Source organism: Trichinella spiralis (assembly GCF_000181795.1).
Source record: "Trichinella spiralis strain ISS 195 chromosome Unknown Scfld1557, whole genome shotgun sequence".
NCBI lineage: Eukaryota > Metazoa > Nematoda > Enoplea > Trichinellida > Trichinellidae > Trichinella > Trichinella spiralis.
Window position 1 is genome coordinate 956,323 of NW_003528496.1, and position 9,127 is coordinate 965,449.

The 9,127-nt window shown below is 38.5% G+C and overlaps 3 protein-coding genes across 3 annotated transcripts; all 3 read right to left on the minus strand.

Moving 5' to 3' along the window:
- Nucleotides 1-313: 313 nt before the first annotated feature.
- Tsp_04754 (aspartyl/glutamyl-tRNA(Asn/Gln) amidotransferase subunit C) lies at nt 314-1,029 on the minus strand (the record flags this gene model as incomplete). The annotated part of the gene is made up of 2 exons (XM_003369291.1): nt 629-1,029; nt 314-536 (listed from the first exon to the last, which is right to left on the minus strand). Coding segments are annotated over exons 1-2 (624 nt in total), but the record flags the coding sequence as incomplete, so codon positions are not given.
- Nucleotides 1,030-2,018: 989 nt separating this feature from the next.
- On the minus strand, nt 2,019-2,572 carry Tsp_04755 (hypothetical protein). The gene is made up of 3 exons (XM_003369292.1): nt 2,516-2,572; nt 2,276-2,417; nt 2,019-2,212 (listed from the first exon to the last, which is right to left on the minus strand). The coding sequence occupies exons 1-3, from the start codon at nt 2,570-2,572 to the stop codon at nt 2,019-2,021; spliced, it is 393 nt and encodes a 130-aa protein (XP_003369340.1).
- A 638-nt stretch (nt 2,573-3,210) lies between these two features.
- Nucleotides 3,211-4,560, minus strand: Tsp_04756 (hypothetical protein). The gene is made up of 6 exons (XM_003369293.1): nt 4,337-4,560; nt 4,171-4,272; nt 3,923-4,081; nt 3,680-3,779; nt 3,495-3,599; nt 3,211-3,336 (listed from the first exon to the last, which is right to left on the minus strand). The coding sequence occupies exons 1-6, from the start codon at nt 4,558-4,560 to the stop codon at nt 3,211-3,213; spliced, it is 816 nt and encodes a 271-aa protein (XP_003369341.1).
- Between the last annotated feature and the right edge of the window lie 4,567 nt (nt 4,561-9,127).

The window sequence follows — 9,127 nt, forward strand, 5'->3', positions numbered from 1 at the left end:
CCGAGTTAGTACCAAACCGACGTTATATCAAATGCGATAGTAATAATTCAGAAAAAAAAATACAAAAAATAAGTTAAATAGTGATTTTTATTTTTCACTAGCCAACAGCACTAACAACAACAATAGTAAACAACATATCAGTGAACGACATTAACAAAGTGGTATCAGGGCGATTTCAAAATTACAAATTATTGTTTGTGGATAAAGATTGACGCTAAGGACAGCGGCTTTGTTTATTAAAGCTTGGAATATAAACTCTTATTTGCCAATATCTTTAACCGTACATAGCAACAGTCTACTGGAACCAGCTTACTCGCCACAATGGCATGGATGGTAAAATGCTATTCATATCATTGAGGTACAACCTTGAATGTACCATCCGTACCCTAAGTGGTCTATTACTGATTTTCCAACTGATATATAAATCTGCTCCACTGTTTGTAAATAAATTTGCTGCCTGTTGAAATTTATCAAGATTTGATTTATCAAGATTTCCGGGTGTAATGTCAGAATACTGAATAATCTGTTTGAAAAATCTGGAATGTTGTAGCAACACTTTTAATTTCCGGGTTACAAATGGCACTAATGCTATCCTTACGTTTTAGCTCGCAATTTTACTTAATTTTACGCTTGATTTCTCGCGTATGTTGGTAATTTTGGGATCGGCCTGGTCGAGTTGGTCTTGGGATCGTTGTTTTTGGTGGCTGGTGGTTGGGTAATTTCGGCCGACGATGGTGTTTCAGCGGTCGTCAGCAGTTCGTCAGCTTGACTTTGGGTGGTGTTGAGCTTATCGATTAGCTCGTCGAATTCCATTATTGCTGGATTTCTTTCTTCCTCCGGCAAGCTATCTAAGTAACGTTGCCGCGACTCGAAGAAGAGTTGTGTTGCACGTCCCAATGTTTTAGTTGCTTCGCGGATGGCTTCTAGATCCGTCCGTCCAGTGCAAAGTCTTTGCAATCGATTCATCCAATACTTCAGTGCCGATCCTTCGGCATCATATGCTCTGGTTTGGCTCCTTGGACTGGTCATATTTCCGGTCGTCGTTTGTGGAGGATGTTCGATCGCTGGTAGTATCACGAGTTGGATCCATAGGTCGCTGGTTCGAATCCGGCTCGGAGGACCAGAAAAATGTTGAAGAATCTTTAGTTCGAACTTGAGGATCTTTTTGGTAGTGGACAATATATGTTAATTATAGAATATCAATGACAACGGGTGTGATTAAGATTCGGTTTATTCAGAACAGAACAGTGAGTAATAATAATGATATAGAGAGAGACAAAGGTTCAGGCGGTGTTCGATACGGCTTGTTCAGTGTTAATCAGTGTTAATGTTGGTGTTAATTTTGGTGTTAATGTTCCCTCCTCCCTCCGCACTTGTATTTATATCTTTTTCTTGACCTCACTCCGCGTCTGGTGACCTAGATTGTCGAAAAGTAATTAGGAAATCGGCTTGGTTGCGCAATCCCGCAGACTGTGCAGCTTAGCCGGGGTCTGAACAGGCGTGCTGTCAGCCACATTTCACTTTGACGCTTTTTCAGCAACTGGCCAACGGAGTTGTGGCAGATATATGACAGGACGCTGACCTTTTCACCGCTTAATTGCTCTTACATTGTTTTTCTATTGAGAAAAACAAGGTGTGCAACTGGCGTTGCGCCATTGTTGTTTTCGTACCAGGAGCAATGTTTTGTTGCCACGGGGATTTTTAGATAGTGATGAGCAGGTATTGAGAAAAGATTTCTCAACAGCTTTTAAATAATATGCGGCTAGACTAATCTGATCCTTTGTCTGGGGGGCCACTTTGCTCTGAATTTGCCTCACCAAAGTGCAGCGTCACATCCCACAGCAACAAATTGCTGATGCATTTGGCTTCATTCTTCCCGGATTCAGTACCGTAAACTTGCTTCGGCGAAAGTTTGATATGTTAGCTTCGCTACAACAACGAAACAGTTTGAAGAGAGGATGCTCACATCTGTCACGGATGACACCAACAGAAAAAAAGCGTTATCAATACGTGTCACTTCAGTAAGTTGGCTGAATTTCATACTGACGGTGACATTTCTCAGTCTCCAGGAATACAGTATTATGATATGCAGATTCAAATATACAGTATCCGTGCTGTTCCGTCAGGAACACTGTTTTAATCCAGTTTTGCTGGTTTCTGCTGAAGTATGAGTATCCTAATTTGACTTTTGTATACAGGTTAGTTTTTGTGACTTATTCAATAACAATTCCATAAAAAATGAAGTGAACTGGTGCTGCAGTCCACTGTATTCAACCCTGACACGCAGGTTCGCTAACGTCGACGACAGTATTCGCATTGTCGACGTTTACACATGTGATTATTCTTCTGTGTTTTGTTGATTCACGCTTTATAGTGCACTTATTTGCGTAATTGCGAGTAGGTAGTCTGGAGCACGTCTGAAGGCAAGAGAAGTGTTGCAGATTCCAACCGAAGACAAAACCTGAGCGTCAATAATCGACAGTATGATGAGGTATTTTTAGAAGAAAGAAGTAACCTGATATAGCAGATCATAGTTGTTATTGTTTGGAAGTAATCCGATATAGCTGACCATAGTTGTTTTGTCTGGAAGCAATTCGATACCAGCGAACCAGTCGTTATCGTTTAGAAGCAACCCGATATATTTGACCTAATTGTTGTTGTAGTTTGTTTTTCTTTCGTGTGTGTATCACATATATATATATATAGTTGTCAGTCAGTTAGTTAGTTAGAGTCAGTCAGACTTAGTCAGTGTGTGTGAGTCAGTTGATCTCTAGTCGAATAAAGCGTTGGTGTTCTTTTCGAGATTGTGCTTTGGTCTTTATATTCGAAAGACGGGAAGGAATACCGGAGAAAACGTGACTGGAATCAGCAGAGACAATAGGTAAGTCGTTGGAGCTTACGACGCGGGTCCAATAGGGGGAACCGTACATCGAAGATAGAACTCAGTGGTTCAAATAGTCGAACCGCGGGTTAATTATACAGTCCACTGAAACTTGATTATCGTTATCGACGAGGAAGATCCAATACAAGAAGTACAGTGCTCTATACTTGGGGATCACGTTGCGTGACTATTGGTGAAATTTAGATCTTTGAGCCGGAAAGACTGATCTTAGGCTTGTAGCGGACACGGACTGAGCTAACAACAGTATTTGTCTATACAACAAAGTGGAAGAAAGTTGAAGCTACCGTAAGTTGATATATACTTGAAGATCAAAAAGGATTACGGTAGTGCGTTGTCTGCATCGAGCGTGTTGTTGTTGTTGGTTTGGAAAGTTTGCGCTGACGTATCGTCGACAGTGCTTGTTCGTAGTTACTAATAAACACTATACTCTCTGCCTGGCTTTTGATTGCTATAATATCATCGAGATAGCGCAAAGAGATCGAGATAGAAGATACCAAATTTCAATGGTGACTTTACACTGTGTTGATCATTTTCAGCACATTTAGTGTGAGCATCAACACCCAGGATTGCCAACTCAGCCAAGATAACTAACCTGTGCAGCTGCCTGAGCTGTGAGGCGCTGGGAATCATCACTCGCCCTTCTAGCAGCAACGATGATTATGAACTGGCAACAGAGAAACAGAATTGGATCAAGCGGCTGAAGTCATTTGTCATCAGTTTAGAAAGTTGCTGCGTGTACTACTTAAAAACTCAGGTCTACATGCTCATTACAAGTACCAGAGAAGAATCGTCGATGCGCTGGCAGAGCTGACAAGAATCCTCAGTAGTGTTAGCTTTAGCTTCTGAAATTATAATCCCGTTCAGCGCATACCATCTCCTGAAACCTTTTATATGATTGATCAACTGTGATGAAATGATTCAGGCGGACGAGAAGGTAATTGTTGATTTGTCGAATGACTTCAAAGCTGATAAAAGAACCTTAGTCTTCATTTCACCTGATAACAGCTATACTCATGAAACCGTCGAGAAGGTATTGCCGGGTAGTTTACCCTGGCAGAAGATTGGAAGCATGGCATGCATTCCAATGGCTGTGAAAGATCAGGGCGCAGCGAGTGACGAGACACATGGAAATGCACAATGCTCTGAGCTATCAGCGAAGTTGTTGACCCATCACAACTTCTTCAAACACATGAAATATGCGAGAAACACAAACAAGCTGAAATGGACCCTATGAACTCATGGCACATGACATGCCAACGCTGGCGTACCTTCTTCTGGCACAACAATCCATACTCAGTGTCTTCATCAGATTCATTACTTCAAGCACTTGGGCCTTTATGTGCAGCAAGGGCATGCCGGTGAACCAGTGGCTGTATAATAAAAATAAGAGTTGAAGTGAATTCAGGCAGGTCAACTCATTGCCATATGCTTAACTGGGGATCTGAAGGATTCAGCAGAAAATCCTGCAGAAGAAACGATGAAAAAATTCTGAGAAGTAGAGCCGTTCTAGATTGCCTCAGAAGAAGACTTCTCTGGAAAAAACTGAGAAGCGTTGAAGAAGTTTCATTATGAACAGGCTTCTGATCACGTGAGATATGAAGTGTGCGTACCTTCAGTGCCTGATCAGCCAGACCACCATGACAACTACCTGTAGTCATAATACCATCTCTCAGTGAATAAATGAAGCTTCACCCATTGTCAGCAGCACATCCATGAGTTTAAGCAGTAGTCAAGCACCCTATCTTTGACAGTGGCACCAGAATTTGCACCACACGTCAATGTGTGATACCTCCTCTTTCATGGGGTACGCAAAAGCGACAGAAATTGAAGAAAGTACGATATAGTTTTCAGAGCGCTGATCATTGCTGTTGCTTAAGAACAAACTGGAAACAGGGCTGATTAATTCCAGTTGATGGAGGATTGAGTCTGATTTGAATGATTGTTAATGGAATTACATCTGGACATCAAAAAATGTATCTCCATGTACGTCTGCGAAAACAGAATTGAAACCTCTGTCACTTCCTGTGATAAAAGCGGACTGGAGGGATCTGAAAGGTTCAGCAGATGACAAAAAAGGAACGCGGCAGGAAACTCTCAGCAGTTGTTACACAGGAATCTCACCCTGAAACGTGAAGAGACATACAGTGCTGTAAGCAGGCAAATCTGAATCACAGCGTATTGTGCAGCAAATGCTAAAAGCAGTGTATGGTTTGCGATTCAGCAGCTTTAACCCTGTGTACGGCATTGGATAACATGGCACTCAAGCAGTCAAGTAGACATGCAGCGTTACTACTGAGCTGACACTTATTGATAAAGCAGTTTATCCACTTTTGTCATTTCTGACAGGTTTATGCTCAGATTAGTCAAACTTTAGCGTTCCTCTGACCGATGAAACTAATCAGCCGCTGTCCAACGTTGATTAACTACGTTTTATATATAATGCACCTTTATCTATGCGGTAATGCAGCATTTCAAGTGGTAGCTATGCAATATATTGCACTGTGTTTTTCTTTCATTATTGTCGGTTGGTTAATATTATTTAATTATTATTGTTGTGTGTTCATTATTATTGTTGTTGTTGAATGAAGGAAAATAAAAACCACTGCTTTTCTTCCAATATTTTGTGTTATTTTTGCTGAGTTGTGAGTAATGGATTTGATATAAATTAATTGTGATGTGATGGCATGTAGAATAATAGGATAACTTTCTAAGGTAAATAGTAATAATTAAAGATTATAAAATTCACAGCAAGTAATATATTTATAAAAAACATTTCTAGGAATGATAAAACTTTATAAAACATATCAAAATTAAATTTATCTCAGTGATTTGATCTTAGTATAATCAGTGTGTTCGGTGTATTCTCTTCGCTTTTAATTGTACATCAGTGGTAGCCAGTGTGGTCGATATCTTCCCCTTGGGTTCGATGGGACTATCTAAGTGGTGGACAGAGGCTTAGGTGTCCAATGGGGGTCGATGAACAGCGGGATTGAATATGAACTTCGAAATCCTATCTGAGAAATTTACTTCTTGGAGAAATATTTCTCCAACAATAATTTATACTTTTCTGAACTATCAATGAACACCACCAGAAATTAATTTTCTGGGGACAAAGTGCGGATTGCTAAGGGAATTTTCGATTATAGGCTAAACTTTCATCGCCTTTTTTTACTGGTCATTTAACGCTTGTTTCCGCTTAATTGTTGCAGCTCTTCACAGCAAGCGGGCTGTGCTTCATTTCTGTGCATTTCTGCTTAGCATATTGGCGAACGCTGATGCAAATAAGAAGTTCAGACAGTTCGCAAGAATATTTAAAATTAAGTTTCAAAGCTGCTTTCGCTTGTGCTTGAATGTTTTGAAATGCCTATGTGTCTCACTATTTCAAAACGTTTTCAGTAACGGTCCCATGAAGGCTTTAAAGATGAAAGATCACATTGAAAGGGTTCACCCAGATAAGAAAACCAAATATACTGAGTTTATTAAGGTGATGAAACAAAAAATCTGAAATAAACCCAATCTGAAAACATTTTTTGAAGCGCCTCTTATTTTTGATTGTGAAGGAAAACTGAAGTGATCATGGGGTTCCTCTTTGGTCTCTCAATGTTCCCCCTTCGGTTCCACTGTTCACTTATTGGTCGTTGATCACGCTATTTTATTGGACCGTCAAATCTTTGTCGTATTGGTTTTCCTTGTCTAATTGCTCATTGAGTCAAATCTTTCTCTTGTGATTAGCTGTAATATTTTTTCATTTCATTGGTTCAAATATTGAATTTTGGATTGCGCAACTTTAATAGGGTGAGACCCGATTCCCCCCGCAGACTCCGCCCACTTTTTTTCAGTAAAATTTCATTTGTTGCTGCTCTGACGCGTGCCTGTAAATTTCTTTTGTTGTCACTGCTTTACATTTTATTTGTTAAATATTATTTCATTTTATTTGTCAAATTTTATTTCTAACTTTTTGACTGTTTTATGACAATTCTGTTGTTCTCAAATTCAGGAAAGTACGAGAATGAAATTACTATGAAAAATTAAGGAAAACAATACAATACAATACAGACTGGAGAAAAATGGCGGGTTTTATATTGTATTAATGAAAATAAGACCTGTGGAAGAATTTGGCGGTATTTTTGTTTCCATGTTCATTGCAATGTTCTGAATTTCACATAGCAAATTGCATTTTACTTTTTACTTATTGTTAAATGCGTAGCTCATGGTTTTATTTATTTGAGAAGACATTAATCAAACTATTTTTACATAGCAAGCAATCTCCTGATCTATCGTATTTATACTGTTTTGTTCAGCAGTACAAAGTATAACAGTATAATATAAAACAACAATATAACATAATATAATACAATACAATACAATACAACAATATAAGATAATACAACAACAATATAATATAATACAACAACAATATAACATAATATAATACAATAGAAAACAAACGAACAATATAATAAAACAAAACATCACAATAGAGAGGCAATGAAAAACTGTACAAGATTAAATAAAAATAATGCAGTTGTACAGAAAAGGCTGGCACTCAGTAATGGTACGCCACAGCTCTTAAAAACTGCTCCAGTGTACGCGTACCGCCATTGTATTCTGCAGTCAACGCTGTTATGCGTTGCTGCAGTTCTTCATATTTCTTATTTTTTATCTGTAAATCACTGGCGGTAACGCCTGATGATCACTGTTGTCACTTGTTGAATCAACGTTTCCGTTGATCCCTGATCATCGATCAGCAACTGGAGCAGTTCATAAAAGCCGAGGTGTCGCTTCCCCGCAAGTCGGTTCATTTTGAAGTGCCAGCCTTCCAAATCATTGTTCGTACGAATATTTACATTGTATACATTCCACATCGGCAGTCTGTCAGGGGGCATCCATCCCACTCGGAAGTAATTGAACAAGGCTGCTATTGAACCCGTAGCATCTCTGCCAAGCAGTTCCACGGCAACAGGTACATCATGAGGCGGCAAAAAAGCCGTTGCAAGCAACAATTTGACTTTTTTTTCGTTGCCGCTTCATTGATATAGCTGGTTCCCATCTCAAGATCCGTTACCTTCCGCAGAACTGCTTGGCAAAAATGGAAATAACAGCCTTGCATGCTGAACCCGGAAATTTTATAAAGGATTTCTCTTCTCCTTTTTCTCCATTTTATAAAGGATGTCATTATCAGGGATGCAATCATTTGCATGAGGATTACAATCCAAGACTGCGTCCACATCCAAGTTCGTGTGGATTGAACCCCGGCATCCTTTTTTAACCTACATGATGAACTTGAACTGAATGAACAGAAATGAGATATGAGATAAAATATTAATTACCTGACGGAAAAACCACTGTTTATATTCCATATTCGTACGTTTCAAGTTGTAAACTCTTCCTTCATGTACTAAATTACAATTACCTCTTTCATTCAAAACCAAATGCAAATTTTCAGCCATGAAATAAGACAAATCACAGGAACGTCATGCGCAAAGAGCAGATAAAGGGTAAGATGAGAGAACGCGGTTCGTTACTGATTATGTATATATATAAACGTGCTCCCATTGTTTGTAAATAAATTTGTTGCCTGTTTAAATTTATCAAGATTGGATGTTAACTTCCGGGTGTAATGTCAACATACTGAATAATCTATTTGAAAAATCTGGAATGTTGTAGCAACGCTTTTAATTTCCGGGTTACAAATGGCGCTAATGCTAACGTTACGCGTTAGCTCGCAATTTCACTTAATTTTACGCATGATTTCACGCATATGCCTTTGTCAAACATTCTTCGCTTTTCTCGTCACATCGCATATGTTGGTAAAGGCGATTTTAATACAAAGGGAAAATGCACAATTAACAAATTGTTCACAGTTTCAGCTTTCTAGCTAAGCCTAGGAATGACAACTATTAAATTGTTAGTATTTGATTAATTAATTGATTTTACTGGGAGTGTTCTATTTAAATCTTTCTTATTTTCAATCCAAGAATTTTAATATTTACAAAGTTTTTTTTTGTTACAAAACATGCATATATATTTTTTATAAATGTCGATGAGGTTTGCTGTTTGTATGAAAAATCCTGTTTGACGTTCATACATTTCATATAAAATACAGTCGAACTTTATAGTGCATAAGATTTTGGCGAAAAAAATTCTCTTTATTTAATTAAACGGTAAATATGATAAGTGCATGGAAATTCTTTTAAATTCCATGCTCACTTATACCAAGTTCAA

Coding starts and splice junctions, on each gene's coding strand:
- Tsp_04755 (XM_003369292.1), bottom strand. CDS start 2,572: ATGGTCAGCTATATCGGATTACTTCCAAACAATAACAACTATGATCTG. Junction 2,418..2,515: donor ACTATGATCTGCTATATCAG/GTTACTTCTTTC, acceptor TCTTGCCTTCAG/ACGTGCTCCAGACTACCTAC. Junction 2,213..2,275: donor TAGCGAACCTGCGTGTCAGG/GTTGAATACAGT, acceptor TTATTGAATAAG/TCACAAAAACTAACCTGTAT.
- Tsp_04756 (XM_003369293.1), bottom strand. CDS start 4,560: ATGACTACAGGTAGTTGTCATGGTGGTCTGGCTGATCAGGCACTGAAG. Junction 4,273..4,336: donor CTGAATCCTTCAGATCCCCA/GTTAAGCATATG, acceptor TTTATTATACAG/CCACTGGTTCACCGGCATGC. Junction 3,337..3,494: donor CAGCTCAGGCAGCTGCACAG/GTTAGTTATCTT, acceptor ATCAAAAGCCAG/GCAGAGAGTATAGTGTTTAT.